At 36.5% G+C, this 23,733-nt stretch overlaps 1 protein-coding gene across 5 annotated transcripts in view; it reads right to left on the bottom strand.

Annotated features, from left to right (window-relative positions):
• Window positions 1–23,733, bottom strand: part of PPARG (peroxisome proliferator activated receptor gamma) — a 135,490-nt gene that overhangs the window by 68,661 nt on the left and 43,096 nt on the right. Inside the window, exon 1 of one of the 5 annotated variants that reach the window (XM_043588146.1) lies at window positions 4,845–5,022. The exons of the other annotated variants lie outside the window; for them this stretch is intronic. Coding sequence (XP_043444081.1) covers window positions 4,845–4,926 — 82 coding nt within the window. The 5' untranslated portion in view covers window positions 4,927–5,022. Of the gene's footprint in view, window positions 1–4,844; window positions 5,023–23,733 lie in introns of those variants that run through there. 5 annotated transcript variants of the gene reach the window in all.

Genomic DNA, 23,733 nt, shown 5'->3' with positions numbered 1-23,733 from the left:
AGCATCCGACTTCGGCTCAGGTCATGATCTCATGGTTTGTGGGTTCAAGCCCCGCATAGGACTCTGTGCTGACAGCTCGGAGCCTGGAGCCTGGAGCCTGCTTTGGATTCTGTGTCTCCCTCTCTCTCTGCCCCTCCTCTGCTTGCACTCTGTCTCTCTCTCTCTCAAAAATAAATAAACTTAAAAAAAAATTAAACGACAACAACAACAAAACAATAACGAATTAAGAAAAGGCTTCATGGCATAAAGATTACTTGAACCTGACCTTGAAAGATAGGGAGGATTTGAAAAGATGGAAGTATTAGGAAAGGCATTCCAGGATGTGGTAGGCTTGGAGGCAAGAGTGAGTCCGGCTTATTCTTAGGACAATGTGATTAGCCCAAGTACAGCAAGGCAAACCAATCTCTGGGGTGTGGAGGGAAATAAAACATACAAAGTGGAAACAGAGTATAAAAGGCTTTGAGAGCCAGGCAGAGGTGTTTAGAAATCACATTGTTCACGATGGTGCACTACTTGTATGTAGTAGGCGCTCAATACGTATTAGAAGTCTGATAGGCTCTGAGGACCACTTATCTGGCAGATTAGATTGGATAGCTGAAGTTTCTCATTTAGAAAGTCAGCTAAAAGGCTGTACAGGAATTCTGGCATGAGGGAATAAGGGATAATGATACATGTAGGTAATTGGCAGTTGACTGTTTTAAATTTACTTTATAATGTAAACCATTCTCCGCTGTGGGAATCTCAATCTTGTGTTGGCAAATCTCTTACCCTGATAAAAATTACATGGGTCTAAAAAACTGTGTACTCAAATAGCCACATGATCTTAATTCTGAGGTTACTGGAGTTGGACAGCAGTTGCTATCAGATGCATATGTAATTCCTGTGTCTCTAAACTAGTTACAGGTGCAAACTGCATCTATGAGAAGGGGTAATCCAGTAGATGTTTATGGAAACTTAGTTCCATTCAGAATGAGTCTGATTCATTCACTATCACATATACTTTTGCAAATATTCAACACTAGTAGAAGGACATGGGCCATTTACTGGACAACTTTCTTAGGCCTAATTTAAGGGTGTACAAAAGAAGTTAAAATAACAGAACCCGTGTCAGTTCCACTGATCTGATACAATGAAGAAATTTACTTCGCTTGGATTTCCTCTGATACAAAGAGTATGCACTTCACAACAGGCTATGATGATTTTAGTATTTCCTCAGGGTTACTTTATTCAAGTTATAAGTGAGAATGTTGACAAAGATGATAATCTATGACAACCTCTATCGGAGCTGTTTATGAATTGTTTTCCATTCGATGACCTATGTTTTACACTGCGACAAAACAGTTTAGATGGATAACTGCTGTCAGACAGCTTTAAAGACAAGTTGTATTCCTTAGGGATGCCAGGGGAAAAGAAATAAAAAATTTTAAAAATACATCTAATACAAATTACCCTTGTTTTGGGTGTGTCCTACAATTCATAATTTAGGGGGAAGTACATGAGAAATGACAGTTTTTGAAACACAGTGAGGAGATTCTCTGAGTTTAGAAATCTACTAAATCTTCTAAGTCCTGGTAATCAGAAAAGAGATTTGAACAGTTAATTCAAAGAAATACATGATAAAATAGAGCCATACTAAAGAAAAAAATTAATAGGGACAAGAGCGAAATTTTAGAAAAAGACCCTGAAATATTATTACATGTGAGATTATGAAATTCAGAACTGTGTCAATTACCTAAATCTTCATTATAAAGAACATTATAATCGAAGACAGTTTTTCAATGTCTCTGAAAGAAAATGTGTAATCACTGCTTTCATTTAGGGCCAAAGAGTGATTTCAACTTTTGGAAATTCAATCTTTTCCTAAACAAATGTTAATGAAAGTGGGAGGTAGTTCCCCCATTAAAAAAAAAAAAAGTCAGACAGAAAGATGCTTTCTCTAAGTTTGATCATTTCTTTATCGAGACACTCATGGGAAATCATGCCTAAGTCTTATCTCACTCAAAAACTGCCACTTATTTTGGTGCACAAAGAATTCTGCAGTTTCCCCCCATATTCCTTAAAATGTTTCAAATGTAGGATACTAGAAACCTTCTATTCTATCCACAAGTGATTAATACTCCAACACCAAAACAATAAACTCTATGTAGGACATCAGATGTGCTTTCGCAAATATTGTGTCATTTAATCCTTGCAATAACCCTGTATTTACTGTTGTTATGTGTAGAAACAGGGAAGAGAGGATAAGTGACTTACTCAAATCCACATGGAACGTATGTGGCCAAGACAAGCCTGGTAGTTACATTCCCTGACACTACAGGGGTCCCTTTAAACCTCTAGGAAGGTGAAAAACTTTGGTCAACTATCTAAATGCTTCTAAATACACAGTTGCCTGGAGTCACACAGACACAGTTTAAGTATCCCTCAATAAAAATGGCGGGCAATCAATCACTCACTCCTATCTCAGGAGAGGCGCTCGTTTCAAAGGATCATCTATTGCAGCATTTATCATGTCTCCAAGGCATATTTCCATTGCTCAATCAGCTCCAAAGGACAAGTGTGTCATCATCTTTCAATGCTCTGGTGCAACACTTTAAAATTATAGAATTCACACAGGACTAAGTCTGGCACTAAAAGCAGGAGGCACATTCAGCTTGAGTTTGTGGAAGCTTCCCTTGAATCTTGCCAATTTTTACTAGTGGAAATGGTTTTAGGGCCAGCATGGGGTTACTTGGGGTTACTTAAGCTCATGATGAAAACAGGGGAATAAGATAAAGGGGAATCACAGAGATAATGGAGCCCAGGAAAAAAATGCATGAGTCCTTTTTGGGCATAGTGGCTGCATACATTTTTGAATTTCATGAATAGAACCAATATAGCTTGTACATCTGGATCATTCACACTCAACAAGCCATTTTTTCTTCAAAGTAGCAGCACACAGCTACTTGCAACAACCCCCAGTCCCACTTTGCCTATGGTGAGGAAGAAGGAGCACCTAAATTAGTTACTGTATTCAAGCCAAATACCTAAACTCTACAGTGTTTCATCTCTGATGGCCTCCGCAGCTAATGATGATATGTCCAATTTCAAGTTTGTTTGTTTGTTTGTTTGTTTTGGCATGGGTGGTATAAATAGTGGTCATCTACAAAATGTAATAGAAGTTAACAACCACAGGTCTTTGGTCTTTAGGAATTCATATTTTAACAAACAACCCATTAATAAGAAGTAATCCAAGACCGTATAAACAAAAATTAAATTATTGGCACAATATATAGTTTCTTAATTGCTAATAATTCTATTCTGTACCATGTTAAGTGTTAAGAATAACTGAGTTATTCTTTTGGAGGGGATCTGAGACTCAAAAAAATTAAACCCAGGGCAAAGTCAAGGTGTAAACATAAAGAGATTAGTACAGAATGAAAACTTAAATCACATAACTATCCCTTACCATGAATAGTACATGTCCTCAGTTAACCAAAACTACTTGTTGCACTGCATTCTTGGTGTACATACTCTTTTCAAAGAGACAAAATTATCAAATTTTTACTCAAGAACTATTTCACAGTATAGCTAGGACATTCTGCCCTGATACAGGTTAAACCAATAACTGCAGAAAGCAACAATTTTTGTGGCTTTCAGAAAAACAGAATAAACAGATTTTTATATAATATAATGAAACCAATCTCCTATTTAAGAGGCTCAGAGGATAGATATATATGTGTTGAATCAAATCACCATAAAATAATGAAACAGTATTTCCAGAAATATTTTTTCTTAATTTTTAAACAACTTGATTAAAAAAAAACTGATTAATATATTCAAACTTCAGGCTTCCATAAAAATTAAAATGTTAAGATGTGAAGCCATTCATTTCAACAATTAAGCGACTTAACTGTAATGCGACTTAAATGTAATTGTAATTTATATTATAAAACATGAATCACACTAACACAATCTATTTTTATGTGCCATCTATGAGAAAAAAAACAAATAGAAATACAGAAATAAATATGAAACAGTACAAAACATAAGAAGCTGTGCTAAGGAACTCCAGTAGAAGGAGCTGTAAAAATGAAGACGTGACATTTTGCAATGGCCAAGAAAGGAATTTTGAAAAACGAGGTATCGGCTTAAATCTTCTATATCTGAGTGAAAGTAGTAATTAATCAATTATTTAGCATGCAATAGGCATTTAGGGACTTTGTTTTCTTTATGGGTAAAATGAAACACTTGGAATTGGAATAGACATAGGTCCCACAATCTATTCTACAAAGCATTGGGTACCATGTTAGGTATCCTAAGAAATATAAAGAAGAATACAGGTTGGTCCTACACTCCAGAAGCTTACAATTCTTTGGGAGAGATAAAATATACAGATTTCTAAAATTTCAAAGTAGAAAAAAAACATGCTGAGAGCACTTTAAGAGGAATAAAAATGCTGTAGGAGGGATAAAAACAGCTAGGAGAGATATGTAACATACAAGACTATATAAGGGGAAAAAGGGACCCCTCAGGTATTCTAATAAGACGGTAAGTATATTTGGGAGACACACATAAACTGAGGAGATAAAAATGAATAGGATTTTTAAAAATATAAATATACCTTTAATGCTTACAATTCAGGAAATGGGAGCCATTCACAGAGATACAATATGGATTAGTTTATGTTTCTTTTTTAAAGTTCTGATGCTTAAAAGTGAACACTAACACGGCAAACTAAGCATTAAAACACTGAACTATCCATATCTCGTATTAGAATACAGCTTGGAAAAAAAACTACAAGAGAAATTTTACCATTCCATATATGCCCAAAGTATCCCAACAGCCATATCTGGAACTGACTTTACCTTGTGAAGTGCTTGCAGACAGTGTATCAGCAAAGGAATCGCTTTCTGGGTCAATAAGAGAATCTCCCAGAGTTTCACCCATAACAGCATGGAACAGGGATTTGCTGTAATTCACACTGATATTTTGTCTATTTCTTGCAAAAGACCAATCCGTTAAAAAAGAAAAAGACTTGCAGTAGTAGAACTTGTGAACACAACCAATGAGTTAAGACATCGGTTTCCAAATATTTGGGAGAGGTGGGAATAAACTCACAAAGGACCAGGCCTGAATTGGCTGGCACTCTCCTGCTAGAGAGCCAGCTGTGACAAATGTTGTGTCATAATGTTGTTCACTGCTTTGGCAAGACTTGGTACATTACAAGGAAAACATTGCCACACTGTCTCGCCAGTGACCCACATGTTCGGTGTCTTGTGAGGGGCGTGAGCTGTACAGTATTTAGAGCTATCAGAGCAAAGAGACTGTTCAGTTTTCAATTGCTTCTTAAATGGAAAACTTTGCATCTCTGGCTTATGAAAGACCAGATTAAGTTACCTGGACAAACTTTTTTCTAGTTGCCCATTCCTGGTTGAATCTCTAACCATGTTATCTGAAGAAAACTACTTAATTCATTATTATTATTACTACTTTTATTTTAGAGAGAGAGGGAGAGAAAGAGAGAGAGAGTACATGAGCAGGGGAGAGGGGCAGAGGGAGAGAGAGAGAATCCCAAGCAGGCTCCACACTCAGTGTGGAGCCCGACAAGGGGCTTGATCTCACAACCCTGGGATAATGACCTGAGCAGAAATCAAGAGTTGGTTGGATGCTCAAACGACTCAGCCTCCCAGGTGCCCTGAAAAACTATTTAATTCAAACATGTACTTACATTTTATTCTTTTATTAAACATTTTTTTGAGGTTTATTTATTTTTGAGAGAGAGAGACAGAGTGTGAGAGGAGGAGGGACAGAGAGAGAGGGAGACACAGAATCTGAAGCAGGCTCCAGGCTCCCACCTGTCAGCACAGAGCCCAATGTGAGGCCCAAACTCACAAACCGCGAGATCATGACCTGAGCCGAAGTCGGATGCTTAACTGACTGAGCCACCCAGGTGCCCCAAACATGTACTTACATTTTAAAATTTGGCATCAGCATGCTATTAAAATGTTATTTTAAAGGTATTCCGCCACTTTATAAAACCCAAAATGATACTACTATCCAAATTCTATAAAATTAAATAGTTGAGACATATAGGTGAGATTTTATATATCAGGGTTTGCTTTTTAAAAATTTGATTATTAAATTTATCCATCACTAGCAAAGGCAGTCATGCTGCACCAGTTGATGTCTGAGCACAAGCTGATGTTTAAGTGATAAATGCCATGTCATAATGAAAAAAAAAAAAAGTGGAGTCCTCTCTGGGAAGAAGAATGCGTTACCAGAAAAAAAGAGAATCACACTGACAGGTTGGCGAGGAACTGTGGTCAGTTTTGTAATCAGGAAAACGCTGGCTTCTTGCTCAAGTCCTTTGCCCTTTTTGGCTCAGAGAAACACTAGCTGTGCCAGACTTCAGTATGGAAGCAGGTCTCCACTTGTCACTTAAGTGGCCTGATAGAATTGCAGTGGCTTGTGGATTTAATACAGATGCCCCCACATACGGCAATATATCAGATAGCAATAATTCTCTTAGACTTATCCCAATATTCTCCAGGTGGAATAAATATATATCTGGTTAATTTACATTGCAAGGGGACTAGCAAGTCTCCCTGTTAATCACAGAACAATAACTTGGGGGAGGGGGAATTCGGGCTGGGTCTCGACAGCACAGAATAAAGTGGAGAGTTGGGCAGTTATAGTGGTTAAAAACCTTTAAAAACCAAAAACCTTTTACTAAGGTAGTTCAAGTTAAAGCAAGCTTCTTGGCAGTCCAAATGACTAAGGTAATTATAGGTATGTAGAACTAGTTTTGTCTATATTCAATTTGAATTATCAATAAAGGAGTTTCTTCTTCTTTCTCAAGGTTGGGGAATTACCCCGTATTATATATACAATGACATAATCTTTAAAGGTACAATTAGTCCAAAGTTTTTGGTTGAATTTATGATATGTTAAAATAAATTACACAAGTCAAGGATAATTTCCTTCTTGATAATTAAACAGAACAAAAATTTAAGTCCCATTCTGCTTACGGACACCCTTCCTCAATGTCCCAAGATGTGTTTGAGTCTGAAGGCAAGTTTTAGGCTTTCTTCCTATTAAGTGGCAATTTCTCACTCCATTCCCTATCCTCACCCCATTCTTGCTCTCAGGTTCCAAAGTGCCTCTGACTTTTAAAAAATGATCAAGTTTATTAAAATGTTCTTAAGATTATGCCAGATTAGGGGTGCCTGCGTGGCTCAGTCAGTTCAGATCATGATCTCACGGTTCATGAGTTCAAGCCCTGCAGAGAGCTCCATCCTGACAGCTCAGAGCCTGGAGCCTGCTTTGGATTCTGTGCCTCCTCCTCTCTCTCTCTGCTCCTGTCCTGCTTATTCATTCTCTCTCTCTCTCTCAAAAATACATAAATAAATATTTAAAAAAGATGCCAGATTATAAGAATGATAAAACTGGCAGAAGAATACCATTTTAGAATGAAACTCTCTATAAAAGTCTAACACTCTGTTAGTAAGACGAGAAAGACAAGGCCCCCAAGTAAGTAAATTCTCCAGGTTAAACAGCTAGGTAGTGACGGAGCTGGAACTGGAATCTAGGTTTTTAGGTATCTAATTCCCAAGGCCAGCCTTCTACTGGCCTTCACCAACTTCTACTCTTACAAGCATCTAAATCATCTCTTTTAACAAATCAGTCACTGCAGGGAGGGAGTATAGGGTGACTTAAAGGGAAAATATGCTAACTCTTTCAAGGAGTATCAGTGAATAACTGTGTTATTCATTTTTCAGTACCCATATCCATGGATATGGGGTGGGTGTGGGCAGTTTCTCACTGCCTTTTTCTATCTTATTCCCGTATTTCTTCAACAATGATGTAGCTTATTCATGCCACACAATTCTATCTGGGAATCTCAGTTTTGTTTCTGAGGCCAATAGCATTAACCTGGTACTCCAGTTCTATAGTAGTCTCTTTTATTATTTGGACAATACACGGATCCATTCTTTCCAACTATCATCAAAGAGTCTAATTTCTGGATTCTTCACCTACTATTACTTCTATTCTTTTTTTCCCCCTCAGACAACATTCATCTTGTCTAGCTACTGCTGTAGCTACACTTTCCAACCCTCTAACAAGTTCTTATACTGTGCTTTAGCTATTCAAACATAAAATTATTTTTAACAGCTAATTATTCGATAACACCTGACTCTAATGGCATCTACTCTTATAGCACACACCACATCCTGTCCTCCCTTCTCCCCTTGGACTGTATTATTTGGGAGCAACAACCTGTCCTATTCACTGTATTTCACTCATTTATTTGTTCAACAAATATTTATTGGCAAAAAATCAGAATATATTGGCAGGCCTTGAGTTAGGTGTTGGCTTGATGAATAAGATGGATGTGTTCTTATCTTGCAGATTTCAAAAAAAAAAGCCGGTAAGCAAAAATCACAATTTCTATCAAATGTTGTTTAAACTCTTGACAGCATATCAAGCAATAAAGAAAACATCCCAAGTTACTAACACAATACTTGTATGATGTGGATTTTTAAATCATATTTTTAATGTTAGTAACATTTTAATATTTTGTATCACACTGTAGCACTGGGTCACTTGAGAAATAACTTGCTCACATGGATATTAAAATGGACAAAAATAAACTGAGCCAATCTCAATTGTATCTAACTAGGCAGCTGCTTTGCTCTGAGATAAAAAGACTCATTATATATTATTTTACAGTGATTTATCCATGCATTCCTCAAATATTCAAACACCTCCTGAGTGCCAGATATTCTAGGTATAGGAGATAAATTCATTAATAATCCAAAGTTCTTATCCTCATATCCTTCATACTTAACTGTATTTATCAAAATTATCCCAAAATGCCTAAAAGAGTGATCTTTTAGCTCACTTAACTTTGAAGGTCAATTAGCATTGATACCAGAAATAATATATTTGTTTACAGTCTTACCTATGACTGGACAGTATATGATCACCAGAAAACTTATGGGAGCTTTGAAATGCATGGAATATTTATTTATTTTTTTAAGTTTCTTTCTTTGTTTTGAGAGGGAGAGTAGGGGAGGGGTAGAGAGAGAATCCCAAGCAGCCTCCTTGCTGTCAGTGTGGAGCATGATGCAGGGCTCAAACCCACAAACTGTGAGATCATGACCTGAGCCAAAATCAAGACTTGGACACTTAACCAGCTGAGCCACTCACATGCCCCTGCATGTAAATATTTCTGTCTTCAAGACTTTATGATTCCCAAGTATCCTACTCTTTACAATATCAAAATATAAAGAATATTATAATAAGGTACCTAAAAAGCATGCCAATAAATGGGACTGTCATGTAAGATCTTGGAGCTATAGGCCATGTCTAGGTATTCTGCATACCAATTCGGTATCAGTGCTTTGCATCTGAAGTGTACTTCTACACTTCAGAAGTCTATGGCTTTCCATTCCATGGAGAATCTCCTTGGAAGGCTAGGCCTTGGTAATTCTGCAGAGTGAGGACTCACACAAAAGCTAACTCAGCTTCTTCTATTGAGGGATGTAGGACTTTGTGTGATGGCGAGGCTGAGAAGGTCATCTCCTCTTGGACTTTGGAAACACAGGGGTATGGATGTGATTGTGGGCACAGCAGACATGCACAATAAGAGAGAGAGTGAAGATAATTAGGAATGGCCATATAACAAGGAAACTGCAAAGCTTATTTAATTCTATCCTAGTTTATGACACTTGAAAAAAACATAGTTTGGCATTTGAGAATGCTATTCTTCAATATTTGGTCTTCATGATTATTTATGATTCCTACCTTTAGCCAAAAGAATCTGAATATTACTCAGTCAAAAAAACTCTCAGATTTTAGTACATTTAGGAGAGGGCAACTGGACTCATAACAGCTGTGCATGATTCAGTAACAAAGAGAATGTCTAAAAATCCACAGTTAATAAAATCATAGTATTAAGTACTATATCTGTATACAGCTTTTAAAATATTATTCAGTGTTTAGAATAATTTATATCAAATATCCCCATAAAATAGAATATTAAATTTTTTTGTGTTGTGTTCCTCTTGAAAGCTAATTAAAACCTTGCTTGTTTTTTGTTTTTTTTTTGGTTTTTTTTGTTTTTTTTGGCCATAGGCTAAATTTGGATTTTATTCTCTACATTAAAATTAAAATTTTAAAACTGCTTTAATTACTTTCTTCTTTTATGTAAAATAAGCTATGTTAGTATTGGTATAAGATAGTGTACATAGTATTCTTTTTCTTTTGCTAGGAACTCCATTTGTTGCTTCATTTAATGCTTTAAGTGCTGTGAATACTTATGCTGGAGCTCCTTGGGAGAACAGTATTTAACACTGCCTTGTATCTCTAGAGCTTACCACAGCATTCCCAGTTGGCAAAAAGCATATGTGCATTGTTTTTGAGGACAATGAGAATCATGACAGAACAGCTGCTGGCACATCTGTCTCACATGGATCATTCAAGAAGAGTTTAGAGACCTAACGAACTGACAACAACAGTTTTCTTCTTGTTCCAATAGGGCATTTCATGCTGGTACTCCAAAGGACACCAGATAATTGCTAACAAGCAGAATGACGACCTAAGCTCACTGCTCCCTCTACCCAGAACTGCTGCCTTTTTTCTACAGCAATTAAAGTTGGCTCTGAACTTTATCTTCTAGCCGTGGTTGCATCAATTCAGGGTTTCTTCACAGTCATCACAGGGGACACAACATGGAAGAACTGATGTTCCAATGGGACACATGCCTAACAGAAGACCAAATAATCCTGTATCCTAAGATGTAAATTCCACTGCAACCATCACAGTAAACCCGCTATTCCCATGGAAAGAGACAAAAGAAACATCTGTGCTATTTTATTAAAGGCAAAGTCCATTCTTCCTTAATAAAAAATTATAACCGCTCAGATTTTCAAAAAGTAACAGGATTGTATATTTATCTACAGGATTAGTATTTTAAATTAATACACCATTTTGATTACTCAATGGTGTTAATGTGTAGCCAATTGCTCCAGTAGATGAATATCTGCGTTTAAAAAGGTCTTCTTGACCCTGAAGTAGTGTAGTATATGGAAAAGCACACTGACACGAGGCAGAAAGCCTCAGTTTTAGGTTCTTATATGGGTTCAGATACAGACTTGTTAACTCTTTGGGTTCAGATTTTTCATCTCTAGAATGAGAAGAAGGCCTTTCTGCAAAGTAAAATAATCCTTGAGGTCCTCTTGGGTTCTAATTTTGAATACTTAATAGCATGCCTGTAATTAGTTTAAATGCAATGGAAATTCTTTTTACTGTATTCTTATTCATGTTCAGATCCTAAGTTAAACTATTTTCTTTTTGTACTTGACTGCTAATTAGGTGACAGTACAAAAGGCACTTTTATCTGGAAAAATATGCCCAATAGGAAGTTAAAAGTCTGTAAAAGAAAAACCAACTGAAAGTCTCCTTTTCTTTTTCCCCTTCAAAAGTTAACTTGCCAGTAATACCTGAAAAAGAGCCTAACCTGTCTTACTACTTTCTAGGGATCAACTAAACACTTTCCAAATTACTGTACCTTTGAACCAAAGGCATCCCACCTGAACTATGTTAACTTGTTTTTGCCTGTAATATCTGAACTTCTCCAGTCATGTACTTTCCAGCATAACAAAATACCATGGGCTACATTATCATCTGACCCATATTAATGTCGTACGAAATCCTAAACTTCTTTTTTATTTTTAATGTTTACTTATTTTTGACACAGAGAGAGAAAGAGCATGAGCAGGGGAGGGGTAGAGAGAGAGGGAAACACAGAATCCGAAGCAGGCTTCAGGCTCTGAGCTGTCAGCACAGAGCCCAACGCGGGGCTCAAGCTCACAAACTGTGAGATCATGACCTGAGCTGAAGTCAGACGCTCAACTGACTAAGCCACCCAGGCACCCCAACGAAATGTTAAACTTCTTAAACACATCTTCTTCATTATTCAGATTTTAACAATTAATTTTTCAAGATCAGTTATACCGAGATTCCTTGGGTAACAGATCTATCTTATCACTGAACCACACTAGAATTCCACAAACACTCTAAAGCAAGCTCAGAGCCACAGTGCTATATGCAAGTTTAGTTTTTGTAAAATAAACAATTTACAAGTTTTGCAACTGTACCAAAGGAAATATATGGATTATTGAGATCACAGACTCACAAAACTTAATGCCAGGGAGATTAATACATTCAAACTCTTTTAATTTTTCATATAAGGAAAATGAGTTCCAGAAAAATGAAATGATTTGCTCAAGGTATTACCCAGATAATTAGGAGCAGAGTTTGAACTAAAAATCAGGTTTCTTCATTCCCAGTCCAAAGCTCCAAACTGTGCTCTGTCATGAAAATGACGCAATGTTCAAATAAATTGTTTCGATCCATTATATCCTTAATGCCAACTATTATGTTAGAAGTCTATCAGCATGAAAGCATTTGCACTATGATATGATTCACTTAATGCGAATGAATCACTAATGAGAATGCCATAGTTCATCACAGAGTTTAGAGACTTTGCTTTCTACAAAGTAAGTACTCAATAACAACTTGGTAAATAAAATTCGGTAATATTTGAGCAATCAATTCCAGAATGCATTTTTCTGACAGATGTCCTCTTGCCTCATTTGTAGATTCTTCAAGGCTCATCCTAGTATTCTGGAGTTCTCATGGTAGAAACAGTGAGTGGCCTTTCTACTGAAGTTCCTTGTTCTTACGAAAATAAAATTACTATACAAAAAACTTCTACTTTGAGGTAATAGTATTCTATAATTACTTTAAAGTACATTAAAGCTCCGTGGTATTTTTACTTCATTTGGGGCTACTGGGAGGTTATTCAAAGCAAAACGAGAAAATAATGGCAATTACTGAATAGGGTTTCAATACGGAACCTGGTAATGGGTCTGAGTCATAAAGTTATACTTTATTTTTTATCAACCCTGTATAAAATGGTCTACTTCTACGTGAACTTGTAAAATTCACACTTGATTTTGAAGATTCCATATTCCACATACCATTTCTTCATGAAACATACTGATGCTGATGGAACATATTTAAAAGCAATAGTGATGTTAGTGTTTGCTACTTTATTAATCAGATAGCTGTCATGTGCAAGATTTAAATTTTTTATAAGAATTCATAATATTTTAACTTTGAGAGCCTATTCTGTTCCAGGCATGGATTTATTTAAATTCTCTTTAATTCTCACAATTATTCTTTTAGATGAGAAAAGAGAGGTTTAGAGAGAGACGGTGACTTTGCTGGAAGTAAACATGTTTGTAGTTGACAGTTTGAATACAAGCTCACATCTTTTTAATTCTTTATCCCACACTGACCAAAGACAAATAGGCAAAGCTTTAATCCACAAACTATTACCAGATGTTTTTGAAAGATAAGAAAGTGTTTTCTAGTCTTTGAACCTTTTTTCCTCAAAAGAAACATATTTACCTTCTTTAAAAAATAAAGTACATGTTCGCTTGTCTTTATGTTGTTGTTGTTCAATAACCTTTTCTTATTACAGAACCAGTATGTTCACTGTTGAAAATTTAAAAACTAAATCATTTTAATTCTACTACTCAGTGATCATCATTGTTGAATTCTGTGTTTATCTCATTGGTTCTTTCTCAGAGCATACGTTTGATCCTAAGTATATACGTGTACCTAAGCACATATATACAGTATTTGTATTTTTTAATAAAAATGAGATATGGTACTTAGTGGTAACCTGTTTCAAGTCAACAATCTTCATCTTTCCCGTTTGTAAATTTTCATTTCAAATAATATTCACTCTGTATTCAAACTTCCCCAGCTGACCCAAAATGTTTATAGCTGGTTTGTTCCAAACCTGAACCTAATCCAGGATGATGAAATGCATCTGGTTACATGTCCCTTAAGTCTTTTTAAAAAACTTCCCTTAATTTTAAGGTCACTGACTAACTGAAGAGATCAGGCCAGTTATCATGTAGAATGTTTCACCTCCTGGATTTGTCTGGTTGCTTTCTTGTGGTATCACTTAGCTTACTTATCTAACACTGTGTTACTTATACACTGGGTGTTAAAGATTTATGAATTCAAAGTTAAACATTTTTTATTTGAATGTAACGTATGTGATGTTCTAGACTTCCTATTTGATCACATCAGAGACACAGTGTACAACTGACCATTGATGATGCTAATTTAGAATGGTAGATCTCTCCATTGTAGGGTTACTTTTTCTCCTAGCAACTAGAAAGTGACCTGTGTTCTGTGACTTTGGCATATAAGGTTTTTCAGTTTCAGCCATCATTCACTTAGGACATTTAATAATCTTCTCCTGAATCAATACTTTGAATTTATGAAATTAAGTTTTTCTAATTCTATCACTCCTACATTTGTTAGCTGGCATTTTGCAACGAGGTAGAGCTTTCCTTTGGGAAGTACAGCTACGTGGATACCCTGAAACATAGTTCCTACTACAAAGGAAGGATAAATATCTAATCTGTCCTCTATTATTGAAAAGGTAGATATCTTCAACACCAAACTTTCTTGGTTAGGAATATCTGTTTCTTCTGTTCATTGAATGTTCATATCCTAAAATACCTATATACCTAAGTTTCTCTTTTTTCAATTATTTTTAAAGAATTTTATTTCAACTTCAATTTTCTCTGTTATCCTTGGTCCTAACAGTTACAATGAGGACACCCATGCTCTGGTGTTTTTTCTTTTTATGACATATACAAAACCATTTATCAACCCCCAATAAAATAACTAATACTTCAGTTTTACTTAACCATTTCCACTAACAGGATTTTCAGTTTTTATCAAATGTTTATTCCTCAATTATAGGGGATACGCAGAATATAAACTTAACTGGTTCTTCCAAACTTATGTTGTGGGTCAGCATAGCTTTAGGAAGAAGAGTCTAAGATTCCTGACAAGTTTATGGACTAATTAAACCACATTCCAACTACCTGGTTTGTTCTTTATACTCCAAGGCTGCTTTTCTGCAGACATACTAAGCTCTAGGAAGTAAGATGCTATGTTTCTGTATTTACAAACACAAACCCCATTTTCACAAACTTTTCTTTTTCTTTTTTTTTTTTTTGAGGGAAAGGGAGAGCATGCATATGTGTGGGGGGGGGGTTGGGAGGGGCAGAGGAAGAGGGAGGCAGAGAGAGAGAGACAGAATCTTAAGCAGGCTCCATGCTAAGCATGGAGCCTGATGAGGGGCTCAATCCCACGACCCTAGGATCATGAACTTAGCTGAAATCAAGAGCTGGGGATGCTCAACCCACTGAGCCACCCAGGTGTCCCTAAACTTTTCACTGTAAACATTCAGAACATCTTACTGAACACAAAGGAAAGCAGAAGACTAAAACATGAAGACAGACAAGAAATAACTTTTCTAATTTGAAAATAAGCACATTTCCCTCCCCAATAGAAATAAAAATAAAACTGAGTCTTAAGTCAGTCCTCCTTCTAATTATGTTTTTATTTATCTATTGCACACAGTCAGATGAACAGCTCAAAATGCCTAAAGTCATTCTGGGCAAGTTGACAAGGATCCTACACATTGAAATGAGAAGTGGGAAGAAAGCCAGATTGCTTAATTGTTACTTGGGAATCCAAGGAGGTGGACAAGCCAAAATCTTAATGGGGATCCAAAGAGGACAACTTCTTCCTTAGGCAGCAGGAGAAAACAATGGGCCAGATTCTCATTCTGTGTAATTTTATAGGATGATTCCATTGTATCGTTCATTGTTTCTTTCATGTACTGCCTGAAGGGGAAGTGTATTGTTATCTATGGAAGAGCATCCATAAGAGTTACAGAAAATGAGAACATAGCCTCTGGGAGATTAATGAATGATGCGGCATTCAGTCTAGTATGGAACTTTCAGATACACATTCTGGGAACTGTGTACTTGAAAGACCTATGCATTAAGGTCAGGAAGTTTCAGTGACCAAGATTTAATGAGATGAGCAATATGCCAAGCTGATTTAGGGGGCTTTGAAAAAGAGCATTTTTGGGGGGGCGGGGATGGTAAGTAGGAGATTGAGAGAGGATAACAAATGTGGAGATGGGGTTGTCCTATCTACAGGAAGTCCTTAGAGAGCATATAATCTAACCCCCTCTTCATTTATAAATGGGGAAACAAAGGCAAAAATGACCTGCCTGATGCCTTGCCTCAGATAAAATAGAGTTAATGCCAAATCAAAGCTAGACTAGACTCCATGATCTCCTAATTACTGGATGCTCTCTCTGATTCCACTAAAACAGTGTTGTTTCAACTGGGTCTCCTTACCAGGGAGGAGGGATATCTATGGATATGTATTTCCTGGAAGTACCAAAAAAAAAAAAAAACTTTATTGGGGATATTTTATATGCCACAAAATTCATTTCAAGTGTACAATTCAATGAAATTTAGTCAATTTACCAAGTTTTTTAACCATCATCATAAATCAGTTTTACAACATTTTTATTACCCAGTAAGATCGCTCATGCTGATTTATAATCAATCCCAGTTCCCAACTCCAATCCCAGGCAACCACGACTCTACTTTTCTGCCTTCATAGATTTTCTTTTACTGGACATTTCATATAAATGCAATCATGCAATATATGGTCTTGTGTCTGCCTTTTTTTTTTTTTTTTAATTAAGTAGGCTCTACTCCCAACATGGGACTTGAACTCACTATCCTGAGATCAAGAGTCACATGCTCTACCAACTGAGCCAGACAGGTGCCCCTCTGGCTTTCTTCACTTAGCATCACTGTTTTAAGGTTCATCCATGTTGTAGCTTGTATCACTAGTAAATTCCTTTTTATCGATGAATAATCTAGGCGAGGCTGTATATGAGCATACCATATTTTGACTATCCATTTAGTTGGTGGACACTTAAATTGTTTCTAATTTTTTTTTTTAATTTTTTTTCAACGTTTATTTATTTTTGGAGACAGAGAGAGACAGAGCATGAACGGGGGAGGGGCAGACAGAGAGGGAGACACAGAATCGGAAAGAGGCTCCAGGCTCTGAGCCATCAGCCCAGAGCCTGACGCGGGGCTCGAACTCACGGACCGCGAGATCGTGACCTGGCTGAAGTCGGACGCTTAACCGACTGCGCCACCCAGGCGCCCCAAATTGTTTCTAATTTTTGATAAAAAGTTCTTAATTCTATATTTTCAATTTTCCTTTCATTTTAATGCTAAAAACTGAAGTGATTTATATTTTAGATTATCTGGATATCTGGATTATCTGGATGGTTTTGTAACTGAATACTTACTGGCAGGTTCAGTGCCACAGTTTGTATTTATGATTTCATAAACTCAAATATGGCACCCAGTACTACTACTTTAGGATTCATGACAGAAGGACACAGGTAGACTTTTAATATGTAAATGATTCATTTGAGTTAAGTGAAAACCTAATGAGATCCAGTAATATTGTCAAGAGGACTGTTCCACAGAACAGTTGAGGGAGAATTTAATCATATCTATGGCATTGAATAGCACAGGGTGTAGAACCTCATTTCCATTTTGAATTATTAACTTGAATGTTAAGAATTTTGTAACTTGTTATTTGATTTGTTTTGGTTGTATGTAAGAGCTATATGCATTAAAAGTTTATAGCTAAGAGCACCTGGGTAGCTCAGTTGGTTAAGTGTCCGACTTCAGCTCAGGTCATGATCTTGTGGTTCATGAGTTGGAGCCCTGCACTGGGCTCTGTGCTGACAGCTCAGAGCGTGGAGCCTGCTTCAGATCCTGTCTCCCTCTCTCTCTGCCCCTCCCTGACTCATGTTCCTTCTCTCTCTCTCTCTTTCTCAAAAATAAACATTAAAAAATTTTTTTAAGTTCATAGCTAGTTTTGTACATATTTAAGTTACATTATAATAAAAATTATGTGAATGCTGACAATCATAAGAATTTTTTTCCTTAAATAAGTCTATGCTTTAACTCAAATAAGACATAGCTCTATAAATAACTGAACCAGACTTTAAAAGTGTTTCTAACCCTCTCATTTTATAGATAAAGAAAAAAGAAGTGGTATGACTTGTACAAAATTATACAGCTACTCAGTGTATAGAGCTAGGTCTAAAATACAGACTCTTCACTGTGATGGCTATAAAACATTTATTTCCAAGTTGTATATTGTTAATCTCATTGGGCCTTTAGTCATTTTATAAATAAGATATCCACGGAGATGAGACATGAAAGAGATTCATTTTCTAAGTCATATTTTTCTACCAATGATTGAATAATGATGACAATCCAAATCTTTAATTGAGGACCTAAGTCCTGGTATTCACATAGCTGGCACAGGGAAGAAGAAAAAGATGTTTCAGCTAAATTCAAGAGTCAAGAGGCAGAATGGTATGCATAATTGGAAAGTGGAAGACCAGGCAGGATTCAACCTTTGGTTCTGTCACTAACTCTGTTTACAAAACCACAATGGCTCTGGTCTTAATTCCCCATTTTTAACGTGGAAATAAGGAAAGGAGGGTAGATTAGATGACTTCTAACATTTTCCTTTAGCTCTTCCATTCAATGAATTATAAGTGTTTAGGTCTCATCTATTATAAACTTCTGTCCCTAATTAGAATACACATAACCTCTGCATAGGTTAATAATATTGCTATAATCTGCCCACACACCCACCTACTCACCCACCTTATTATTCACTATTTCCTAACATGTAACTTAAGTTCTATTCAAAAGGATATATCTAGTCACTCTTATGTACTTACGGTATGGTAGATGTTCAATAAATGTGGGGTGGAGACATTAATGTGTGAAATAATGTGTATATTCTTATTTCTGCTCTTTGCCATAACTTGTTTTTGGCTTCTCGATCTTATTTATGCTGTAACATTTAATATTTCCTTGATTAGCACAAAGTAAATGCTCTTTGAGTGTCAATTTATTATTTCTAACTCCTGATAATTCATTGACATAGGGTCAATACCACATAATTTACACCTAAGTTGTTTCATATGTTTGTTTTATTCCTCCAGGTATGCTGTGAAAACACAAGAGGATATGCCTTTTACTTCATTTATTCTTTTTAGTACAGCATTAGGTGTTCAAGACTTGACTGACTGTTAATTCCAAACAGGTAATACCTTTGAAAGGTCTTTTCAAAGGCCTGCAGGAAAGTATCCTACCCCAAACTTAAATGTCCACAGGAAACTCAGCCCCCTTGTTTTACTTTCAGAAGAGATGTTAAGAAAGATGGTTACTCTTCTTTGAATACTGCCCCTATACAAACATAAAGACCATTATTCAAACACAACACTCCTCTTCCTTACATTCTTTTCTCAGCTAAAGAACCAGTTTCTCACAATTAGTTCTTTGGACCAGATTCAGTTTTTGGTACTTGAAAATTCTAGTATAATAATTCCTTGAGTTGTACACAGAAAGAGTCTTGGGCTGTGAAGGAGCACAGGGTTCTAATCAAGGTTCTACTACTTATCAATGTCTTTGGGCAAGTCAATGAGCACTCCTGGGCTTCAATTTCCCCATACGTAAAATGGAAATTAACATCTACTCTGCCTTACAGGGGTATTAAGAGGATTAAATATTTTACTATCTGAAAAATACTTTACATGTTTTAAAGCTCTATGCAAATGTAAGACATTATTATTTTCCTATTGTTGCCAGAACACTAAAAGCATTTTCCTTATGGTTATGGAGTTTAAGAACTCCACTGCATACACATTAAAATACACACACACACACACACACACATATACATGTACATATACATATATACACACACATATATGTGTATATATGTATATGTATATGTATATGTATAAGAAGGTTGAAAGGAACTATACTATTTTAGTTATTTCTGGGTGATGGGATTATGAACGATTAATCTTTGCTTTATATTTTTCTGCGTATTTTTCAATGGTGGCTACCACTCTTGGAATTTAAAGAGTTACAGGGGCACCTGAGTAGCTCAGTCAGTTGAGCATCCAACTTTTGATTTCTGCTCAGGTCATGATCTCAAAGTCGTGGGACTGAGCCCCACTCTCCACGCTGAGCGTGGATCCTACTTAAATTCTTTCTTACTCCCTCGACCCCATCACCTGCTTGCATTCTCTTTCTCTAAAATTATTTTAAAATAAAAAATTATTTTAAATAAAATAAAGACACTGTACAACAACTATGAAAAAATAACAGCCATTGGGGCACCTGGGTGGCTCAGTCAGTTAAGCGTCCAACTCTGGCTCAGGTCCTGATCTCATGGTTCGTGAGTTCAAGCCCCGCATTGGACTCTGCTGTCAGCACAGAGCCCACTTGGGATCTTCTGCCTCCTTCTCTTTCTGTCCCTTTCACTGTCTCTCTCTCTCTCTCTCTCAAAAAATAAATAAATAAACAAACATAACAGCCTTCAAGTCTGGAGGACTCTTTAAAAGAGAATATTTTATGGTTAATGAAATTAAGTTTCTTAGTAGATTATTAAGGTAAATGGAAGAGATATTCAGCTAAGCTTTTCAAAGAGCAAGGTTATCAAGAATAATGTGTTTCCATTTTTCTAAAGAACTATTATCTTCCATCTTTGTTTTTTTTTTTAATTCTGTGAAGTGCTTCTACTAGATATCAGCATCACCAGTCCTCAAAGAGTATCAAGAGGTGAGAGACTCACAATATGGAAAACCTCAGACAGGAAGCTTAACGTTAGTATTGCATAAAAGATACCACAAACTCCTGACCTGGTTCTTGTCCTCCGCCTCTCCCATGAGCAGCCAGTATTAATCTGATGGATCTTGTGATGCTCAGAATGCATTCACAAATCACTTAGTTACTGAGAATTCTGATCACTAGCCTTTTGATCCCAGTACCCTCCTAACCCTAATATTATTTCCCCTTTAGTAAGTTCTCCTCATTCCCAGCCCTCACCTCCTAATCAGTGTCTCTGAGGGATGAAACAAGAAGACCCTATACTTTATTCCCCAACCTGGGACAGTTTCAAGAGTGAAAGAGAGCAATATTAAAAACAACATTCAAACAACAGATAAAACTGAGGCTGTCACAGGCAACCGGAAATATAATCAATCACTTTAAAATTCAGCAGAGTGGGGGTACCTGGCCAGCTTAGCATGTGACTCTTGGTGGGGGGGAGGGGGGGGTCATGGATTCAAGCCTCACACTGGGCATGGAGCTTACGTTAGAAAAAAAAATCAGCTAAGTGAGGATATGTAAGAGAGGAGAAGTTTCATGATGTCTTTGGGCCTGGCCCTGAAACTAGGTCAAGGCTGCCATTGTTTTTTTGCACATTGTCTTCCACTTCTAATGGTTGTTAGCTCGTGAATGTAGGGATCATATGAACACTTTTATTGGAAATTTATAATTAAATGCAGTGAAGCAAATTTTCTTTGTTTGCTTTTCTTCTTTTTTTCTTAATGTGAAAGGTTCACACAGGGCAGTTGTTTTGCAAAGGAGGGTGTGAATTGCAAAGGTTTTGCCCTAGGCTGTCTTGCATTAAGAATTGTTGCATCTGGCCACTTTTCAAGCAACCAGATGTGAAGTAAGTAATGCCCATTTGGATTACAAATCTCATTTTAATATCTTTCAACATAAATAACAATAATAGTCAATATATTTATTTCTAGGCTTCCAAGAGGTGAGAGACACAAGAATCACACTCTAGAAAAGCTAGAAAAGACAATGACTCTATTATTAATATTTTTAAATGATCAAAAAAGCATACTTCAATGAAGGCAGTAAAATAAACTTTGATGGTTAACCAAAGCATCAAATTAACCAAAGCATCAAAAGTAGCAAAGACCAGAATAATGCAATTCAGTAAATTTGTAACACTTGGGAATCTTAATCATAAGCCTTAGCTATTGAAACTATTGTATTTTGGGGTTATTACTAAGTCTGCCATGGTTCCATCCAGACGACCTAAGGCAATATAGGCTTTGATGGTACCAGTCCTAATATATTCTTTGAAGAGTATACAGAACTCTCATATAGACTAAAAAGCATCTTCATATCAAATTCCTAAAAACAAACCCTTTATATCAATCTGAAATTACAAGTGAATGAATTTAGCTACCCTTAGTGAAAATTAACAATAAATTCTATTATTCTCAGCTTTGTAGTATGATGGGCCCATTAATTTGATGGACCCTGTGATCCATCATATTAGGCTAGCCTCATAACAGTTCATACTATTCATGTCCACATCCGTAAATGCGATTAAGACTTGGGAATACACAAAATAAAGGAGAAAAAGTTAGAATAAACTGAAGAGCAAGTAAGTTAAAACAGCAAAGAGAGCCACACAGTTGGATAATAGAGATAAAAATAGATCAAGTGAACACGTGAAGTAAATGTTGGGACACATAGTATCTACTGCAAGAATTCAGGACAGGGCTGCTTTCACCACAAAGTATAAAATAATCAGTAACACTTGATAGTCTTCTAAAGTGTACAAAGTCTTTTTACACATATTATTTATTTAATCTCAAGAGGTAGGAATTATTTCTATTTTACTGAAAACTGAGACTCAGGGAAGCTAAGTGACAGCCTAGAACGTCTGACCAAAAGAGTAAACTCTGAACTTAAAAATTTAATGCAAATTAACAAACATTTGCTGAATGAATCCAGTCAAAAATTTTTTGCTATTTACAAGACACTGTGGGAAATACAGAGAAGGGTAAGCCTGCCCTTAAGGAATTTATACCTTGGTGAAACGAGCTGCAAAGAGGTGAAAAGTTAAGCAATGATTCATGATTTGAATAAGATTCTAGCCAATGATAGAAGAGATGTCACAAGGTAGCAGCTGATTAATTGCTAAATAAATGAAAAGTTTCACAGGGACTTCCGAAGAGCATGTCAAAATGGGATGGCTCATAGAAAAGACTCCATGGGAGAAATGGGATTTCAGCGAGGCATTATATAGTAAGCAAGATAAAGATAATACAAGAGTGTGACCTCCTCAGAGACAAAGGCCATGCATCTATGTCACTTTCATATTGATGTCACAGAACCTCAATAACTTACTGCATGATCAAAGACCATCATCTGGCCAACTGATGGACTGATTACCAACTGGATGAATAAACACAGGGATGGAAAGTGTGGAGCATTCTAGACAAGGGGAAGGGGCAAAACTATGCCTGGGGGATAGTGAATGCAAACGAACTATTGTGCTTATCCAAGGTCATAGAGTTAGAGGATGCAGCAAGACCTAGAATATAGGTCTCCTGGCTTCCAGTGAGGAACAGAGGTGTAAATGGAAAGAATACTGGTTTTAAAATTAGATAAACTTAACCTAGAATCCCAGCACCACCCTATGTCAGGGCTGCAACTTTGGGAAGCTATTGAACCACTTCAAGTTTCAATTTCCTTATTTGTAGAGAAATTATGTATGTAAAGCACTTAGAAGTGTTTAGCACAAAGTATAAATGTTAGTTTCCCTCCCAAAAGTCCCCATTTTAAAGGGTATTTTATTTCATTAAAAGATTCACTTTGGTATTGCTACCACTGGAAATATGCCCTGTGCAGGTGACTCATGACTTAATCTGCTCAAACCTAATTTAGGCATAACCTTTCAGATGGCTCTTCACCGCACACATAGCTGTATCTGTAATGTAGCTGTATCTGTATCTGTAATGCCAGTAGAATAATTTTGAAATAGCTCAATTATATTTGGAGTCAGTGATCAAAGAGTACACATTAACAGTACTGAGTGAGGCGCCTGGGTGGCTCAGTTGCTTATGTGTCCGACTTT

Source organism: Prionailurus bengalensis, chromosome A2 (assembly GCF_016509475.1).
Source record: "Prionailurus bengalensis isolate Pbe53 chromosome A2, Fcat_Pben_1.1_paternal_pri, whole genome shotgun sequence".
NCBI lineage: Eukaryota > Metazoa > Chordata > Mammalia > Carnivora > Felidae > Prionailurus > Prionailurus bengalensis.
This window is presented reverse-complemented; position numbering and strand designations above follow the sequence as displayed.